This window comes from Enhydra lutris, unplaced genomic scaffold, assembly GCF_002288905.1.
Source record: "Enhydra lutris kenyoni isolate GAN:26980312 unplaced genomic scaffold, ASM228890v2 scaffoldscaffold27, whole genome shotgun sequence".
Classification (NCBI taxonomy): domain Eukaryota; kingdom Metazoa; phylum Chordata; class Mammalia; order Carnivora; family Mustelidae; genus Enhydra; species Enhydra lutris.
The window spans coordinates 25,146,689-25,168,353 of NW_019154111.1; the positions used below are offsets into that span (position 1 = coordinate 25,146,689).

Genomic DNA, 21,665 nt, shown 5'->3' on the forward strand with positions numbered 1-21,665 from the left:
TGTTTCTGGCAGATGTCTACTCTGTAACAATCAAATTGTGTGTACTGTGATATATGACAACCACAGTGCTACTTCTGGTTGTAAAACTTACAAGTATTTTATTCATGCAAACTTGGAATGTAATTATGCAATGTATGATCCCACCATGTTTTTTCATTCAGAAAAACTTTTGAAGACAATCTGCCAACTTCCAAATAATGGGGATATTTTAGTGCCTGTAGAAAGAATGGAACTTTTTCATCACAAAGATGTGCAGCATTTTGATACTTTGATGGGATGTAAAATCACATACTTGTTGAAATTTAAGAAAGCATACAAGCAAAGTGTTTACTCTTCTTAAATATTAACTTTGATCCCCATGGAAAGTTGTTCAAGGTTGTTCAAGGCAGATGCTCTTCTTTAAAGAAGAAAGGATTGCAATGCCAATGTTATGTATCAAAATAGTTTAAAAATAGATGTTTGGGGATAGCCGCTGCTTAATTATATGTTTCACACATACCCTGCTGTATAATATATTTTAAGTCAAAGAACCTAAAGTTTTGTTTAAAGGAAAATGTAATCCAAATGAATGGCAACTCTGACTTGGATGATGCATGGAAATCCTAGCACCTGACTCCTTCTTTTCTGTGACACAATCTCTGAAAACAACCCCCGACCCCAGGAATTGGAATAGACAACATTTTAAGAATCTGGCAAATCTAAGTTTTTATATTATGGTTTGGATTCCCATTGCCTTGTCCTCCACACTTTCAACCATTAATAAATATTCTGATGAACAGATAAAAGCCCTTGGTTCGTTTTTTAGGATATAGTTGCCGGATACAAATCACAGTGGTGTCTGGGCAACTTCACTGTCCTTCCCTTAAAGTATCAGCTTGAGCCCGAGTGGCTTCCTTTTGCCCTGGTGGCTCCCTCCTCCCTGATTATTATTAGTAAGCACCTATATTTTAAAGATCTCCTTAAAATTTAATTAGTATTTGCAATGTGAATTTAAATATTTACATTTTGATGTGATTACTTTTTAAGAAAACAGTCTAATTCTATGATCCTTTTTCTATTTTTTGTGGGTTTTTTTTGTGAAGCAAAAAATAGTTAAAGGAGGTTTGGGGGTATTTTTGTTTTTTTGCCCTTTTTTTTTTTTTTAGAGGGAAACATAATGTGTGATGCACAGAACTTAAGACAAATTAGGCAACCTCTGGGGGCCAGTAAACACCTTCCCAGACTAACACAAAACTTGGAAGCTGCCCAATTGAAAATTTGAATCAGGTTGTGCAAAAAGACAAAGGCCAGCAAGAATATAACTTTGGAAGATTTACTCACTAATTTTAGAGCTGCTAGAGGCCCACCAAAGAGATTTGGGTCATGCATTACCTAAGACTTATGATGGGAAGTGGACTTACTCATTAGGGCAATTAAAGAATGACTCATTTAACTAACCGTTAGTAAGCAGTAACTGGGTAGTGATCAGTTTAGCTAAAAATGATCAAACCGTTGTGTGTATACTCAAGTGGAAATTGTCCTCTCTTTCAGTGGTTATGCTTATAATCATCATCCAGTGTGTTGTGGAAATACACGTGTGATTCTGCTCATTGTTCATGCTACACATACACACATACACACGTTCATTTATTCATTCATGTATTAATTTAACAAGTATATAAATGAACACCTCTTACCTGCCAGGAACACTGGAGATCTTTGTCCATGTCTCCTTACTCTTGTTTTCCTCATACTTCCTCCCTACACCCCCCGCCGGCTACATGCATTAACATCCATATGGTATTTTTCTCACTGGTTCACCACCAGAACACCAGGTATGCTACCATTCCTACCATGTAAACCGTAAATGGATTTCTAATATTGGTGACACTGTTGATAAGTACTTTCAGACCCATTATCTCACTGAGTGAAAACATGACATTTGTGACCTTAAACATTAATGGACTTTAAAACTTCTGTGAACTTGACTTTTGTACAACATTCATGCAGTTGGTTTTGTATGCAAGCACTGGGCACATGTAACATGTCCATTCTCCAAGGATAGTCTTTCAGTTCTCTTCCAGAAATGTCCCTCCTTGGTCCCTCCTCTACCCCCATCTGTTCCTACAGTTAGTGCCTTAGTTCAGGCCCTCACCATCTTTTGTGTAAGTGAATATACAGTCTTTTAACTGTCTACCTAAGTTCATCTTCAGTCCCCTCTAATCTGTCATTCATACTGCCGCCCCAATAAAATTATATTAAAATACAAATTTGATCCTGTTTCTTGGATTACAATCCTCAGAAAGCTTCATGTTGCCTACAGGTTTGAGTTCAGAAACCTTCAGCAAAGCATTTATGGTGCTACCCGTTGGGCTCAGTTGTTGTTCTTGCCCCCACCTGTACTCTGTCTTCTAATATTATCACAACTTGAGAATGAACAGATAACTATTTACTCTTTCTCCAATCCTGGTTTTAATAATCCCTCCTTTGGGAAACCTTCCTGGCTCTTCCAGAGACCCTTAGTCACTCCTACTCTCTACTCCTGCAGCAATTCTGTCTCTTAACTCTTGAATTCTATCAGTTTAATGTGCGTTCTCGGGAACTCATTAATGGACACCTTGCTGTCCCTACTCACAGTCCTGGGTCTGGCACACATAGGTGACCAGTAAATGCTCCTTGACTAACTGGGTGAATATCTGAAGTACCAATTAAAATGTTGCCATTTACCTATCTAGTGTTGAACTAGACAACTAAGGCTGATGTTGGACCTACTTTAACTTAGAAGTATCCAACTCTGAAGGCATTCAGATTGCAAATTAAGTTGTTTTATTATCTTTGTTGACATTCTTATGGCATCTCTAAAACCTTTCTGGAGGGACTGATTTCCAGGCTAAGATTTCTATTGTGGGTCTGCTTACATTGATAATGATGTTGAGTCATTCCAGGATGTATGGAACAAAGTTAAAACTCATCATCTGTTGGGATCCTAGAGCTCTAAAAACTCTATCTTAGATTTTGGATCACTCACGGTAATGATTCCCTCTTTCTTTCCCTGTTCCCCTGCCGGCTTGTTATAGTATCAGATGTTAGCATGAAGGTGTGTAATCATCAAACCTGAAATTGCTAAATTAATTTGTGCAGTGTCTAGTGTGGTTCTTGTGATACTAGATTTGACTGTCAATGCTAAAGAGACAAGCATCTAAGAAACCACCAGAGTTTACATTATTTTGATAAATCTGAGAAATACATGATAACAAGATTGGATTCAGACAACATGTGCATTTGCACACACACAGACTCGCTACTTCATTAGAGGACTGGTAGAAAACAGATGGCTCACTCAAAGGCCTTAATTAAAGAGCCTTAATAAAAGGGACTGTTCACAGAGGAAGAATCAGTCGTAAGGTAACTAACAGAGGAATCTGAAGTGCCAGGAACTAGCCACAGTGGGAGACGTTACTTCCCCATGCCTGAAGGGGCAGAAGCAGGGAGAAGGATGACTACATAGCAGCACTTTATGTCCGGGAATGGAGTTGTAAAGGTCATTACCTGGCAGAAAGGGGCCCAGGGAGTGGGATAGGAATTAATACCTTGACCTCTCTCTCCTCCCACCTTCTGATTGCCCATCAGTGCTTGCCATCCACCAAAGCCAACTAGAAACCAGAAAGCAAGGGAGCCTGGCACAAAGGCAGAGACAGAGAACAGACCTAGAGAGACAAATGGAGAATGACCAGCAAACAATTCATGAAGAACATCTAACTCCTGATTCCTTATCCATCTAGGAAAAAGAAAATTTTTGATGAGTAGGCACAAGATAGCAGAATATTGTGGGTTGACAGACTTTGGGTCAATGCATGTAATGAGAGTTAAGTAGTACAGTGGCTGTGATTTTCAGCCTCTAGGAGAACCCATGCTAGGACTCCACTCCAGGTGACAAAGATGGGAGACAGGAGTAAGGCTGGTGAGACTTCAGATCCCCATATCCTCAAGCCAGCTTCAAGCAGAGCAGTTGTGATTGAGTCTATTATATTAAATAACATGTAAAATTTCTTAAGCAGAAAACGGTTGTAATAGCAAGATCTGAGAGATCAGGTTTCCTGGGTCTAAAGGAACTACTTTAGAAAATGAGCTTAAGCAATCCATTGTTTCATCTGCAAAATGGAAGGAAAAAATGCATATCCTAGATGAATCACAGGGTTGCAAAGATCAAATGGGAAAGTAGAAATGGCTTCCTTCTGAAAAGCTAAACAAGCGCTACAAATGTCAGGCCCTACCACTTTTGGATAGTATCTTACAAAGCTGGTCCCCGAGTATATGCTTGCAATCATCACATCCGCGCTCTTGACTATCTTGCCTCTACACATGGAGCACTTCAGTCGACTCCAACTTAAACAGCACATACAAAGAAAAGATAAGCAGTAAGAAAATCCAAATGTGTTGGCAATATCGCTGCATGTTAACAAGAAAGAACCAGGTTTCACATTGAACTCCGTTTTCGTGGTGCATAACTCTCCTTTCCATAGGTCCTATTAACTTCAAAGGGAGCTCCGTGCATGTAAATGATTATATTTATTGGATGCGCCGACTCCTTCTTATCCTCTGGGCACAATTAGAAATATCATAGAAAAATGAATGTTAGAGACTTGGATCCATATTTGATATTCTATGGGAAATTTCCCATAGTTACAGATGTTAAAAATCCTGCCCAATGGTCCAGTTATGAATGTGTACTATTTCTGCTTCTATCATCTTTGGAATTATTTTTACTCTCGTTTTAGAATATTCTTTTTTACATTAAAGGAAAAAATGTTCTCTTTAGGTCCAGATCAGACTGTGATAAAATCTTGGCTTATACAACTTGGAAAGGTGATAAAAATTTGGACTGCATGGCCCTGCTCTTTTGGGGAACCGTTTAGTGCTTCCCAGAGAGTCTATCATTAATACTTAACAACAGTCCTGTTACTGCTTCAAGTTCACTCTGGGAACTGTTGGTTGGGTCAGTGTCTGGGAACTAAATTCCTGGATGCCCAGTTTAATATTAGATCCCCTAAACTATGCTGTAATTTCAGGATTTGTTGTAAATTCAGGCCATTATTAATATTCTTAGTAGGGGGGCGCCTGGGTGGCTCAGAGGGTTAAGCCTCTGCCTTCGGCTCAGGTCATGATCTCAGGGTCTTGGGATCGAACCCCGCATCAGGCTCTGCTCAGCAGGGAGCCTGCTTCCTCCTCTCTCTCTGCCTGTCTCTCTCCCTACTTGTGATCTTTGTCTGTCAAATAAATAAATAAAATCTTTAAAAAAAAATATTCTTAGTAGGTAGCTATACACTCAGGTTTTCTCCAGTTCAAATTGCCACAGTCAATGAGAACAGATGGTCTAGGTGTATGAAGAGCTGCACTTTTCACACGTACTTGCTATTTGTTCTTTAAATTCAGTGGTCTAGGTGCACCTGGCTGGCTCAGTTGGTGGAGTGTGCAACCCCTGACCTCCCGATTTTGAGTTCGAGCCTCATGTTAGGTGTAGAGATTACTTACAAATAAAAATCTTAGATAAAAATAAGTAAATTCAGGGGCGCCTAGGTGGCTCAGTGGGTTAAAGCCTCTGCCTTCAGCTCAGGTCATGATCCCAGTGGTCCTTGGATCAAGCCCCGCATCGGGCTCTCTGCTCGGCAGGGAGCCTGCTTCCCCCTCTCTCTCTCTCTGCCTGCCTTTCTGACTACTTGTGATCTCTGTCTGTCAAATAAATAAATAAAATCTTTGAAAAAAAAATTAAAAAAAAAAAAAGTAAATTCAGTCATCTAACGGTTCTTGGTGGAGGTGTCCCTGGAACTCATTCTGAGAATGACTTCTGTCCTCGCCCAGACTCCTCAGTGAACATGAGGGCCTTGGAAGTGGTACAGATATGACTCCTTGGCCATATAGATTATTATACATTCTGTACTATACAAAGAGTATGTGTGTTAGACAGCCAAGAGGGCAGGTTAAGTCTTTACCTGTACAGTTCTTTAAAGTGACAAAGGAGGGACAAAAGTGGAAGAATCCCCTCAAATCAAATATTGAGAACGCTGATGAAAGAGAAGATGTGTTCTATGAAAAGATGAAAACCTTTACTGGAAATGTACCCGCATGAGGGGTGGGGTGACAGATACAGAGACTTATGTGATATTGTGAGAAGCAATTTGATTTATGAGAAGAGTCATTCTAAGTAGTCTTACGGACAAATAAGACCATATCCACAAAGTAATTTGGATTCACTGTGAATTATTCGTAAGGAGTAAGCAAGCAAAGGGAGTCTAATTTTAGTAAATATTGATAGAGCAAAACAATCCAAAGTATATATAACAATCATATTTCTAGTGAAAATGTGTGTAAGTGGGTTTATTTTGAAAGGAAAAGTCCTACTCCCAGTGTCATAACCAATTAAATTCTCCAGGTAATGACCCCATTTGCATAGTGAGCGGAACCCACAAGTGGGAATTTTAATGGGCACACCACCTGAGTACAGTAATTGAGAGTGACACAACTTGAACTAGTTTTGTGCTTACCCCACTGAAAATTCTACTCATATTATTTTTAATGTCAAGCTACAAGTCAAATTTCAAGATGATGGATTTGTTCTTTTTTAAGCACCGAGTTTGAGTAAAAGAAATGCTTTAATTCTGTTATGCATTGCATATCTTTGCTTTAACTAATCTGTAGTTCTGATTCTCACCATTGCTTCATTTTCTTCAGTGATTGGAATTTAATTTTATTCATTAATTTGTGAATAATTAGATAAAAAAAATAATGTCCTCAGCAGCCAAATTGCTTTTGGATTGCTATTTAATGTACTTTTACCAGGATATGTATTCTGGTTAAACCGGGATAATAGTTTACTAAAATGTAATTGTGTAAATATGCCCAATTATTCTTTCTGATGATCTAAGAAAATCTAATAGAATATGCATTCGTGAGTATTTCCCTCCTCCTCCGCCTCAACACCAAGAAAACGCCCCTCCTGCAGAGCTGATCACAGATGCCTTGTCATCTGAAGGTGTTACTTCTAAAAGATACTCTCCTTATCTCTCAGGCACTATTCATGTCCTTGAAAGAACTGAGCATTCTGATGGAGGGATCATATGACGTCCACATCAAATTATATAATAAAGGTGATCTCCAGACTCTAAGATTCAGACACACATGACGAACTGCGCTTTCTAGGTTTTGAGATGACATTTTAAAACTTCTTTTGTTTCACTCTAAGATTGCTTGAGATCCTAACTATTTGTAGGTGTTTGACACACTCGGCCACATCTGTAATTGGCATTGCATCCAGCAGACAGGCTCTGTACATCTTTACACTGCAACCTACCAAGTTAAGAAATGTATTGGTTCAATATAAAACAGCAGGCTGTTTTTAGACATAGTTACTAGTGCACAAGCTTTAATATGGCTTGGCTTCATCCTATAATGAGATCTTTTGGTTCCCTGCTCAACAGGCTTTTATTCCTTTGCAAAAGGCTATGAACTATGTCAAGTGGATCAGCTGCTTTTGTACACCCTCTTTCTTGGCTTTGGAACGTAATTCTTTTGCTTCTACCCCTTTATGCATCAGACAGAACTTAAGAACCTTTTCAGTTTTTCAAGCTAAACTTAGAATTTGTTTGAATTTGCTTTTTACTATTTTCCTAATAATTATATTCTCAACCGAACCTCACACAAAGACCTGCCTGGAAGTGAGCACTTAATTGCAAAGCTCCACTTTGTCTTTAACACATGTTATCTATACCCCATGTCGGTAACGTGTCAAAGGATGGTTATGTACCAGTGATTTCTTCCCGGTCCTCTCGCAACTGAAAGCAGCACTCAGTTTCAGCAAGCACCCAGGTGAGGGCCCGAGGGCATAAATAACAGACACACAGTGGAGCCCGAACTAGTGTCCCGAGTTCAGTAGGAAGGCAGCAAACCGCTCATGTTGACATTTGGCAGCTGGGCAGTATTGGTGTAGCCCCCGTGGCCATTGTCCCACCATTGTCCTCCTTTTGATGAAGAAGGGGCTGGTGCAGGCTTCTGCTTCCCTAGAGATCCTGCTTCTTAGGTGAGGCGGCTGTGCTCATAATCCTTTTCACTCCAGAGTGCCTAGTGACACCATTAAAATTTGAATATTTATATGATATTTTGATTTGCAGCCCTTTCACGGTTGGTCGAGGAAGCAATCATTGTTGGGCATTTTGAGATGCAAAAATTTGTGCTGGGTTTAGTCACTACTGATCATTTTTGCCAAAACCACCCTCCACTGGAGGGCTGCGTCGTTGCAGTGTTCTCTCCGCTCCACACCCACTTCAGCAAAATCTCTAATATTAAATAAGCAAGTAAATACTGGCAGTTTTCTCACAAGAGGTGCCAAACTCCTTACCTAGGTTGAAACTACGTGAGGGTCCTGACTCCTTACTGAGGTACCTTGAGAAAACAGACACTGGAAATTTACTGGTGACAGTGGGGCATGGAGAAGGGTTAAAGAGACTCCTTTGTAAAGAAAAAAAACGCTTGATCAAAAAGTGTAAACTGTAAGTGTGCAATAAACCCTATCAATAGGTTAACCAGTCTTTAAAACAAAAATGGTATGCTTTAGGGGTACCTGGATTGCTCAGTTGGTTAAGCGTCTGTCTTTGGCTCAGGTCATGATCAGGGTCCTGGGATCAAGCTCCCCATTGCATCAGGCTCCCTGCTCAGTGGGGAGCCTCCTTCTCCCTCTCCTTTTGTCCCTCCCCCTGTGGTGTGCGTACTCTCTGTCATATAAATAAATAAAATCTTTAAAAAAAATGGTATGCTTTACTACATTAGTGTAAAAGGAAAAGAAAAATGGATAGTGTATTATTTGATGAAATTTTATCTTGCCTGTCAGATTAGATGTAATAAACCTACGGGCTTAAAAATCACAAGTAATTGGAAAGGGCATAAAGGTCTTGAATAATTTGAAAAATAACCTCATTAATAAATAAACTTATTCATTAGGTGGTTGGGTAAATCTAAGCATTTAATCCAGAATTCCAAAAGGCAAGCCACAGACTCAGGATTCCAGTCTTATTTATGTTAGGCAGTGACTTTGACATTTATAACATTAGAATCTAGGGCACTGATAGAGGTTGTATGGATAAAGAATGAAAAGTTATTACATAAGGTTGCCTTGGTTACTCCTTGAACTCTTCAGAGAAACCCTGACTAGGTTAGGAAAAAGGATATAGTTGATAGACTATAAGAATGCAAAAATCCGATTCTATTCCTAAATAAAAAGCCTTCTAGCTAAAGTGGGGGGTGGTTAAATAGTAACTATAAAACACTACCTCCTACTTAAAAATTGCACTACTAAAAACCCCAGATGAAAATACTTCTGATGATTTAACTTTTGGATGAAATTCATTAACTCTAATACCTGATTTCATAGTTTTTTTTGGGTTTAATCTCAGTATACATATTAAAATGAACTTTGTTTCCATTTACTTCTTTTGGAATTATCTCCCAACTTCTAAAAACCATTTATTTAAGACCATGTTTTAAAATCATATGTTAACTATGATCTGCAGTATAAATGGATCTGAATCTTTCATAGTTTATTTAGGAGCATGAGTCATGTAATTTACATAAGGAAATTAGGAAATCTTCAGAAAGGGAAGTAACAAGATAAAAGCCTCAAGTTTTAAATGATAGTCAAATTCATTCAAATATCAATGTATCAATTAGGTAGAAAATATGCTAAAGCACGAGAGAACTTTTTTTTATTTCAAAATAATGTATTCAGGATAATACAGGTCCAGTTTAAAAATATTAAAGGTTAGGTTTCCACATTTAAAAAGAGACCAAATCTGTAACTGTAAACTCTAGCACTTAGTCATGACGGCCATATAGTCAACAAAACATTTTACATACAGAAATTCTAACATATACTGAAACTATTTTCACATTTTCCTACTTTGGTTTTTTTTTTTCCTCATTTTAAAAAATCATACAAATACTTTATGGAATGACTAGAGTAGACAATAGAGGAAAAGTACTGTGAATATAAATATGAAAAAAAATTCTGCTATCAATTAATGTTCTCTGTTACAGAGAAACATTCCTTCAAAAGTGCTAATATTTTCCTTGCAAATAGTGGCAGAATATATTTAAATATTAGATAAACCACCTGGTTGAAAAATCTTGCAAGATAAAAAGTGACACATCTTAACAATTCCAGGTCATTAAAAGGCTAATTTATATGTCAATACACAGATGATATTCCTCTATCCTAATAGATACGCATAACTTTGAGTATACGTAAGTATTCAGATTCTGGCTACTATGAAATAGTACAAAGATTTTCTTATATTTACTGTAACAAAAACACTCTTTAGACAAGAGAAAGATGTCAGGTTTAAATAGAATTATAGAAAACCGCTAACTTAAAGGGTAAGTGTGTGTATATGTGTGTGTGTGTGTGTGTATGAAAAGGGGATTCAGAAGTTTGCTTTTTTTTTTTTTTCCTTTAAGTCCTTTAAGTAATGACAGAAGTAGAAGCTAGGTTTTATCTCAAAGGAAAAACCAGAGGTGACATTCCTGCACTTTGGGTTTAAAACCTTTCTCAAAAGGCTAGCCTTGCTATGCATTTGTTTTCACTATCAAGTTGAATTTCAGCTGGATTAAAAAATAACTATTAATGCAAAAGTATCCTTCCAGAATTTCTACAAGGAATTACATTAAATCAAACCAAACTACAATTCTGGGAAGATCAGACTTAGTAGGAGAGCACAGAGTATGGAAATTTACCCCCACCTTCATCTGGGCTACACAAAGTGTCTGTGTCTAACTATATACTTCAGTCGATTATGAGACTATTTCTTTACACTGCAGCATCTTGATAACCTGCAGTGTTGGTTTCATTTCACACAAAATTGCAGTACTAAATAAAATCTGGTCACAGTAGCAGATGTCCAGTTTCCCACTGTATTGGAAGGAAGGGTTTACATTTAAGGTGAGCCCTGTTTATAAACATTGTGTACAAAGCAAAACAACCTCCCCCTCCTGCAAAAGACTGAAAGCTCTCAAACCCTCCCCGCAAAAAAAAACAAAAAACAAAAAACAACAAAAAAACCACTTTTGATCAAAATCAAAATCAGAATACTGAGATTTTAATATTTTTTAAAAATCACCTAATTTAAATGCATTTTGTCAAAAGTATTCCACATTCTTAATAAAATAGAGCTATTTTAATAAAGCATTATATTCTTATCAAAACTTTATAACATTTAAATGATGTGTAAAAAATTGCATATTTTTCATTAATTTAAATTTTATAGGCTTTAACAAAAAGCTGTATTCCTGCAACTAAAGAAAATACATACTTAAGGCATTTTTCTTTTAATGGCTTAAGGGCACACACAGTTCAAGCTCCCCACCTAAAACTTGGTCTTACTAAATCTGATTCATCCAAGCCATGGATGGATCACTCATCCTAAAAGTCCTCCTCAAATGCCCCCTTTTCCTTGAAGCTGTGTGCCTATGCCGGTAGACAAGAGCTAGTCTCTTCTGTGTATTCCTAGAGCCTTTTTAGCCTCTCTCTCACATCATCCGCACTTCAGTATGCCTTGAGGACTGGTGTGTACTTGACGGGTGTCTCCTCTACTAAACTGTATAGTCCTCTGGATGGGAGTTCAGTGGCATCCGTCTTTGCATCTGAGCAGAACATTACACACAGTAGGCTCTTAGTGTCTGATGAATGAGGGGAGAAAGGGAGAACCCAGCACAGAGCTGAACACTAGGTGCCCAACTATGGTGTGGGTTTTTCTCCCAAAGTTCACTTTAAAAGAAGGGATGCTTACTTGGAACCATAAACAGATAAACATCAAAAATATAAACTGGTTTAAATACAGAGAAATAATACACTTAGAGCAAGAGGCTCTTAAGAATGGTTAAAAGCAACAGAAACATGCATAAAAAGGAGACATTTAGTTTTTTGTTTTTTTTTTTTTTTTTTTTTTGGTCAAAATGTCCCTCAGTCATTGTAACTTATTTAGTTTAGAAGTAGTTAAAATTTCACATATTAAAACACGTAGATTCGGTTAGAGAGAAAAGGCTTTCAGAGATTACTTAAAATAATGAGTTAACAGTGCAAATACTGGGTTGCTTCATGAGACTCTCACCATGTGATTTTCTGCCCCCTTCAAAGAAAAATTGTAAAACCTCCAGTTTTAACACAAACAGAAGATAAATACCTATGAAGGAAAACAAATTCCACAGCATTCCATACAGATTTCCAAGCAGTCCGATGATTCACAACAGGCATCCATGATGCCACAGTCCATGTCACAAGGGCAGTTACAGTCGTCCCCCATCTCGTCTCCACAGCAACAGCAGCAGGCTTCTGAGGTGCAGATGCCACAGGAAGCCTGGCCCAGGACAATATTGCAGAGGGTGAGGAATTCACAGAACAAGCAGGCCAGGATACAGTGGACACAGCAATCTTCATTTTCAGTTGGGAAGAGACCATGTAGTGAGGAAAAAAAAAACACAAATAGAGAAATCATCAATGGGCTGAATGCTAAGAATTGATCAAAATAAGTAATTGATCAAAATAATCCAAAACCCCATGACATGCAGTCTCATAAGCCTTCCCGTGGGCTGGAAGCTCACAAAGAAGCTTAAATTTTAGGTGAGCCATCTTTAGAGGTCGATATTGCATTCAGAAACCAACCAACCAACCGAAAAGGTGGTGGTGGGGTGTGGGTACAGATGTGTGCATGTGGGTGAGATTTTGTTATTCTCACACACCGTACAGTGGTTTTAGTCCTTTGTTCTACTGCTCTGTGTCTCTCACCCATCTTCCCTACATCCTATTGCTCTCCATCACACAGGCTAAACACTTCTGTGACCTCGCAGTCCTTTAGAAATAGACATTTGACTGCACCACCCACGTGCTCCCAAACTGGAGGAAAAAATATTCAGTACGATACATTGAGTAGATTACTGAGCTTTTCCAGGATTATACGGTTATCATGGTTTGTAAGATAACTGTTATAAAGAGCTAGATTTATTATCCTATGAAGAAAATAGAGTTACCTTTCAGAAAGCCAGTTCTGTTCAATATGCCTTCACAGAGATATGAGTACTAACTAGTTCTAACACTCGTGACCTTAACTTTCCACTTCATTGGGAACACTGCTATTTCAAGGCTGAAAGGGGAATCGACAAAAACTCACTTGACGTTGAAGAACCTTTAACCGAGTATTCTTAAAGCCCTAAGAATCTTCTTGAACATAAGATTCTTTATATATTAATCACAGAATACATCATATACAGAACGACCCGTATTGGATCTATCAGTTTCAAGGGGGGAAAGAATGGCCATTCCACCCAGCCTAAGGACAGGCTTACATCTTTGAAGCCTCCTTCGGTCCCTTCCTATGTAAAGCTCCCTCTTCCACAATATAATCAATGTCTTGAATTTTGACTAAATCTTTCCCTTACTTTGCACTATACTTTTCACAACAGTAAATGTGGAAACATCCCTCATTAGCTCTCAGAAAGGATAAAGGTACCTTCTGGATTCCTGTGAGTAGCATTTTTTGCTCAGTACTGTGTATTTCCCCTCCAGGATCCTGTTGCTAAGTTCACTTATTTTCCAGGTGTAGAGTATCCCAATTGATTAAATGTACCATAATTAATTTATCCATACTATTTGTGAATATATTTGTCATATCCAATGTTTTTGCTATTCCAGACTTTACTGTTTGGAATAGTTTTGTGCAAGTGTCTTAGAGTTCCCATGCTAGGTCACTGGCAGAGCTCTGGGCTCACAGGATATGCAAACTTGTTTCCAAAAACACTGCTTGCTCCAAAATTTACTCCCCCAAACCAAGCTTAAGAATGCTCAATATCTACATCTTCATCAATCTTGGAGACTGTCCTGCCTTCATTATTGCCAGTTGAGTGTGAAAGGGTATCTCATGGTGGTTTTACTTTGCATTTATATCTTCACTAGTAAGTCTAGACATGTTTTTGTGTTTCCTCTTCTTTGAAACAGGTGTTCAGGCCATTCAAGTTCCCCCTCATTTTTCTAATTAAGTTACATGTTTTTTTTCTTACTGATTTGTAGATATTTAAGATACCAGTCCTTTCTCAAAAATGACTATCTGCTCTCAGTATGTGGCTTTTTTAAGGTAAAAATAAAATAACAAGAGACAGATGAGTTAATTTTTAGACCTTGAGAGTTTAAAGTAATAGAGAAATCTGAATCAAATCTTACAGTTAGCTAAAGGTATGGGATTGATTACATGGCTGAGGAGGCATTAATAAGATTCGGTAGCAGAATGAAATAAAAAGTTTTAATGCCTGATTCAAAAGAAGGGAGCCCAGCCATGCCTACACAGAAAAAAGAGGAAGAAACCAATAATCAGGAGGGGAGAGACTGAATATAATTGTTAAGAAATCAAGAGCCTGCAGGATAAAAAGGGACAGGAGTGACATTCCAAACTAAACAGTTAATCGCCACTCACAGGACCTATCCACTCACTGGAAATTAAAAGCTCTTCCAGATTTTAGACAATGACAGTTGTCATACAGAAATGAGAAGCCCTACACCCAGAGTAGGATCTGTCCACACTCCTACTTTAAGCCAACAAGATTCACAAATTAAAGTCTATTAAACTATTTTTAATAAACAAAATGAAAAAGTTCTTTGCTGCCAAGAGATCAAACACTCCTTTCTAGACTCTCTTCTATAACAAAATGTGATTTTTTTTCCCCAAAATGTGGTTTCTATAACAAATAGGTATGACTGGTTGTTTTTCATAGAATGGAAAGCCTAGTGTTAATGAAGGAAAATTATTTATTTGCGGTTTTCAGAATTAAGAAATACGTCTTTCAGGAGAGAGATGTTTTCATCACTATTTTTTTAAACGATTTATTTTTAAGAGAGAGCATGCACAAGCAGGGGCGAGGGGTAGAAGGTGAAGCAGACTCCCCACTGAGCAGGGAGCCTGATGGGGGGACTCGATTCCAGGACCATGACCTGAGCTGAAGGCAGATGCTCAACCATCTCAGCCAGCCAGGCACCCACACCATTTCATTTTTTTAAAAACTATTTTAGATACTTACTTTGTACTAAACTCTGTGTAAGGCTCTTTCCAAATATGAATTCCCTTAATTCTAATAATATGTTCAAGAAGCAGTACTGGTATGATCCCTGTTTTACCAATATAGACTTAGAGGAATTTTAGAAAATTCGCCCCGAGTCCTAGAGGCCGGCTGCAGAGTCAGAGTGAGAAGCCACGCGCCTCGCCGGAATGGGCCAGCCTCGAGTCCAGCATGCTGGGCTGACCGCAGGGGTGGAGCACTCGGTTCATCTGCCTTGGGGGAAGATCAGTTATAAATCCAAAACTTTCTGATTTGTCTTGATCTGTTTTTAGCCTTGATTCATGTTCCTTTCCTTTCTAAAGATGAGTCTGAATCTCACTTTTAATGAAGAGTTGGTAGTAAAGGCTATAACCCTCAACGAGAGCAAAGTTGATGAGTAGGAGACCTGATAAGCAGCCGGTCACACTGTGGAGATAGACAGGAGACAGTAGGCAGCCAAGAGAGAGCGTGTCTCAGAAGAAACAAATCTGTCAATTGAAAGGATAAAAGTTCAGGTCCATCCTCACCTGCACAAAAGCAGTGAACGGATGACATAGGAATTCTGGTCAAACACAGCCATGACACAGGTCTCAAAAGAAGAAGTTCTTTATATAAATACTAAAACTTACACAGACACAAAAAAGACATTATCTTAAAACACAGGTTCTACATAATTTACTTGGAAACCACTCTGGGCTACTCTGAAAAACCAATCAATTCAAGGACACCTAAAAAAAGCCACAAACCAAAATACAGTTCAGAGAGAACAGTGATACTAACCAAGGTGCATCTCTACAGACGGGGACCACAGACACAGTCATAATCTGTCCTTTAGAAGTTAAGAACTACCTAGGTACGACGACAACAAGAAGATCCCTAAATGCTCTCTGATCAGTTTTTCTTTTTAGTTGTGCTCTAGAAAGGGCAGTTGGATCACATGGTGACCTGAGGTAAGGAAGAGGTTAAGGTAAGGCCAAAGAGCTGACAGTTTCTGCCACGGTCACCCCACCCCCTTCAGGGGAATCAACAATCACAAACAGCATTGCCATGCTGCTTTTATTTGAAGCAAAGAGAGGATTAGAAGTTTTAGCCAACTAAGAAGATGAAAGAAGAGGAGTCCTCTGCATTGATGTAGTTCACAGTCAGAAATAATTATTTCTCCCCCTGTTCTTGAGGTTTTTCATTTTTCTGGTTTTATTCAGTCATATTTGCAGTTTTTGCCAAAAGTATTTAACCTCTGAGAAGCCAACTAGGTTCTGGGAAAGATGCCTGTCTCAGACTGGGCCAAGCAAGAATTGCACAACTCGGTGTACTACTGAGAGGGGAGCTCAGCGCAAGACTGACAGCTACTGTAAACTGAGGGAAACAAAGGAACACAGCAGCAGCCACAAGAAGCCGTAAAAAGAAAGCTTCAGCACAACGTTTGATTAAAAGAAACCAAAACTGTTACGAATGACTGCAGACAACAAACCCAAACAAAATCTTCTGAGTCCTGTGAAAGGTCATCTATCTGGAAAGCATCTAGCTGTCCCATGCCATGAAGGTAACACCAGAAACCTAGATAACCAGCATCCTTAGATGACTGGTGGAAGCCTCTGTGACTGGTCCAAGGGCCTTGGTTTTGGTTAAGATGAGACTAGAGACTCACTTTTAGAAGAACACATTAGTTTAATAAAGAAATGATCCCAAATTGATTGACTCAATCCTATGTGACCCAAAGTGCTTCTGTCAGATTGATTGGCCCAATCCTATGTGACCCAAGGTGCTAAGAAAATATGAGGGAAGCAGTTACAGTGAACAGACTACTGACTTAAGAGCCATCAGAAAACCATGTGCACCCTAAACTGTGCTCTGTTCTAAGGGAGCCTCTTAAATTTCTTTCGTTTTCTTTTTTTTAAGATGTGGTATGACAGGTGCTCTGAATTTCTTGGAACAGAGACCCCAAACAGCAGAGTACTGGGAAGCACAGAGCAACGAATTCTGAGAATAACCCACAAGCCATTACTGAGTGCACGCAGATTTGTATGTGTTTTATCTCATCTCTAATATCATTTCCTATGACTTACATGCTTAAAACGACTTTCTTAATCAGGTCCCCAACAAGCAAACTGTATACGGAGAAAAAGAGGTTACCATTTGTAACAGACTGACAGTGTGCCAAAAAGCAACTGCAGATAAAAATATGAGCAGTCAATTATGCGTAATTAGTAATTTAGGAAATTGCACAGAGATCAAACCTGACTTTATGACCAAAGCTACAGAGAACCCACAGGTGTCGCCATGTCTTTAGCTGCTAAGGCTCACATCTGCCCAGTGGGGGTACAAAGGGGCTCATTGTACAGGGGATGCCTAATTGGGTGGAGGCCTTCTTGTGCCCAGACGCAGCTTCACTGCGACTGTTGTTTCTCAACGCAAAATCAGAAAGCAGGCTAGAAGTGGGGTTTAGTAATCCTGAATCACAGCCAGGAGAGCTAAGTATGTGGCCTCTGTGAAAAGCCAGCTGTGAGGGATGAGACACAGACATCTCCAGGGAGTTCTGCTCCTCAAGTGTATGCGGGGGCAGGAAATATTTACTAATACAGCACGGTAGCTCAGCTCCAAGGAGGCCTGTGTCTCCAAGCCAGAGGACACGCAGCATCTGGCCTACAGCCCTAGGATGACCTGCCGCCTGCATAAATTGGCCCAAAGTGTCCCTCCTACCCAGAACTCTCTGGCACACTGCTGTCCCCGTGAGGCCATGCTTCTCAGCCAGAACACAGTCAACATTTTCCTAGTAGGGAAGAAAGTGAGTTAGGTCAGGAGGTAAAAGAAGAGAAGAGCTGTATTTTCCACTGCAGTACAGAGATGACCACACTTAGGAAAACTGAACAATTATCTTTACATTATCTTTCCTCTCAGCAAACTCAGAAGAACCTTGGAAAAAAAATATAAAACCGTTCTCCCACCTCCCACAAAGGGACTCCTTGATTTTCCTCCCACATGTCCAAATTCTGGATTCCATCCTGCACCTATGGGAAGTGCATTTGCATTTTAAATTACACTTAAGTGAATAGCACAGATTTTTTTTTTCTTCTCTTACTCATTTATCCTGCTGCCTGTTCCGTGTTCGATTCATTAAATATTCCAAACTCTGAGAGATTTGATCCAGTAATTGTTAGTCAAGACTTAACTGTAGCACTGAGTCACGGAGTCCTTTCTGAAGAGTCGCATCTACTAAGTCTAGGAACACAGCCTTTTATTTTATTTTATTTAAAGATTTTATTTATTTATTGGACAGAGAGAGAGATCACAAGTAGGCAGAGAGGCAGGCAGAGAGAGAGGAGGAAGCAGGCTCCCCGCTGAGCAGAGAGCCCGATTCGGGGCTCGATCCCATCACCCTGGGATCATGTCTGAGCCAAAGGCAGAGGCTTAACCCACTGAGCCACCCAGGCGCCCCGGAACACAGCCTTTTATAACAGAACACCCCGTGCCCCTCTGCCCCCCTCAGAAGCTGTACAAAGAAACATGAAGAGGAGTAAACACTCAGTTAGTAGAGGTGTTTATTTAAAACATTTTACATGTACAGTTAGTACCTGAGCAGAGAAGAGGGTAAAGAAAAGCTTAAAAAAAAAAATATAGTGCAAATAAAATTTACATTACTTTAACCAGACAACAAGCTGGCTAGCTGGGAATAACAGCACTGTCCTCAAAGGATGAGGATGAGCGTGCCTATAAGTGCTCAAGAAGGGATTTCTCATGAAGTACTTACTAAATATTGTTACTGTCATAGTGACAGAAATAATACAAGATTTCTTCTAGGGAGCCCACCGCTCTTTACCTACCAATATTTCATTACTCTGATCACCACACTAAAATCAGGCCATTCCATTTTAACCGAAGGAGGGTTATAAAAGGCTCAGTTTATAGTTGAAACACTTTGAAAAGAGAGACCCAAAAAGGCAAGAAAGAGAAATCTGCAGAAGAGTGAAGCAGGCAGAAATCTGCCCAGGAAAAATTAGGAAATTTTATGTTTGGCTGCAGCGGAAGACTTAAAATAATCATCTTTTTCCATATTTAAATTACGTCCATTTACTTTTCTCTGGAAGCTGGAAGGCTTAAACAGAGAAACACTATACTTTACCTGAACCTAGTCGGTGTTGACTTTATTCAGTTGGCCAGTTGGAAAACCCCTAATCCAAAAGGTTTAATTAATAAAGTTGAATGTAACTTTTGGATAACAAAGTCCACTTTAGATCTTAGAAGAAGTTTCCTAGAAAGAGTATGTCTAATGGTCTGCTGAAATTGGTCACAATGCCATCTATGGCCAGGAAAAAATAAATTTTTTCATTAAAACTAAGATTTACTTTTTTTTTTTTTTTAAACTTGTTCTTTCATTAATGTATTGTATCACATTGGTTGATTTGCGGACGTTGAACCAACCTTGCAGCCCAGGAATAAATCCCACTTGGTCGTGGTGAATCATCTTTTTAATGTACTATTGGATCCTACTGGCTAGTATTTTGGTGAGAATTTTTGTGTCCGTGTTCATCAAGGATATTGGTCAGAAATTCTCCTTTTTGACGGGGTCTTTGCCTGGTTTGGGGATCAAGGTAATGCTGGCTTCATAGAATGAGTTTGGAAGTTCTCCTTCTGTTTCTATTTTCTGAAAGAGCTTCAGTAGAAAAAGTATTATTTCTTCTTTGAATGTTTGGTAGAATTCCCCAGGGAATCCATCAGGTCCTGGACTCTTGTTTTTGGGGAGGTTTCTGATCACTGCTTCAATCTCATTACTGGTTATTGGTCTACTCAGGCTGTCAATTTCTTTGTGTTTCAGTCTTGGTAGTTTATAGGTTCCAAGAATGCATCCATTTCTAACAGGTTGCTAGATTTATTGACATATGTTGTTGATAATAATTTATAGCGATTGTTTCTATTTCCTTGGTGTTAGTCATGATCTCTCCCCTTTCATTCGTAGTTTTATTAATTTGGGTCCATTCTCTTTTCTTTTGGAGAAGTTTGGCCAGTGGTTTATCAATCTTATTAATTCTTTTAAAGAACCAGCTTCTAATTTTGTTGATGTGTTCTACTATATTTCTAATTTCTAATTCATTGATTTCTGTTCTAATTGTAATTATTTCCCTTCCCATCCATGGGTTTGTCTTAATTTGTTGATTCTCTAGTTCTTTGAGGTGTAAAGATAGTTTGTGTATTTGGGAATTTTCTATTTTTTTTTTTAAGTTATTTTTATTAACATATAGTGTATTATTTGCCCCAGGGGTACAGGTCTGTTAATCGTCAGGCTCACACATTTCATAGCACTCACCATAGCACATACCCTCCCCAATGTCCATAACCCAACCACCCTGTCCCCACCCCAACACCTCCCAGCAACCCTGTTTGTTTTGTGAGATTAAGAGTCTCTTATGGTTTGTCTCCCTCCCAATCCCATCTTGTTTCATTTTTTCCTTCCCTAACCCCCAAACCCCTCACTCTGCCTCTCAAATTCCTCATATCAGAGAGATCATACAATAATTGTCTTTCTCTGATTGACTTACTTCGCTCAGCATAATACCCTCTAGTTCCATCCATGTCATTGCAAATGGCAAGATTTCATTTCTTTTGATGGCTGCATAGTATTCCATTACACACACACACACACACACACACACACACACACACACACACACACCTTCTTTATCCATTCATCTGTTGATGGACATCTAGGTTTTTTCCATAGTTTGGCTATTGTGGACATTGCTGCTATAAACATTCAGGTGCACTTGCCCTTTCGGATCACTATGTTTGTATCTTTAGGGTAAATACCCAGTACTGCGATTGCAACTTTTTGAGGACCCTCCTTTCTGTTTTCCAGAGTGGCTGAACCAGCTTGCATTCCCACCAACAGTGTAGGATGTTTTCTCTTTCTCTGCATCCTCGCCAACATCTGTTGTTTCCTGACTTGTTAATTTTATCCATTCTGTCTGGTGCGAGGTAGGATTTACGTTCTTAAGACTGTTCAGAAATGATCTCAGAAATCTCTCCTCAAACCTTAACGTTCTTTCCATTTTTCCCAACTGTGTCTCTTTCACAATTCACATTTCAGTTTCTCTTCTTACCTGTGCTTGTCTAAATACTGTGCAAAGTAAATTAAGAATTTTTTTTTTTTTTGGCAAAATAGTGCCCAGTGGAGCGGAAGTTTTTATTTAATAAAACAAATTTATTTAATATTAATGTATTTATTGAGGTATAATTAACATGTAACGTATTAGATTCAGGTTTACAACATGATTTATTGTAATTGCTCTGTGAAATCATCACCACAATATGTCTAGTTACTGTCTGTCACCATAGTTTTCTCAGGAGAACTTCTAAGATCTACTCTCTTGGCAACTTTCATAGAGGTAATATGTTAACTGTAGTCACCATGCTGTACGTTACGTCCCCATTACTTCTTTATTTTGTAAGTGGAAGTTTGTCGCTCCTTCATCCATTTTACCCACCCCCACCTGCTGCCTCAGGCCACCACCAATCTAATCTGTTCTTTATACCTGTGAACTCATTTTTTTCTGTTTTTAGATGTCACA

At 38.9% G+C, this 21,665-nt stretch overlaps 1 protein-coding gene across 3 annotated transcripts in view; it reads right to left on the reverse strand.

The window, feature by feature from the left end:
- Positions 1–11,947: 11,947 nt before the first annotated feature.
- Positions 11,948–21,665, reverse strand: part of LOC111151961 (MyoD family inhibitor domain containing) — an 87,520-nt gene continuing 77,802 nt past the window's right edge. For all 3 annotated transcript variants that reach the window (XM_022510209.1, XM_022510208.1, XM_022510210.1), the window contains one exon: positions 11,948–12,451. In XM_022510209.1, coding sequence (XP_022365917.1) covers positions 12,204–12,451 — 248 coding nt within the window. In that variant the 3' untranslated portion in view covers positions 11,948–12,203. The remainder of the gene's footprint in view (positions 12,452–21,665) is intronic.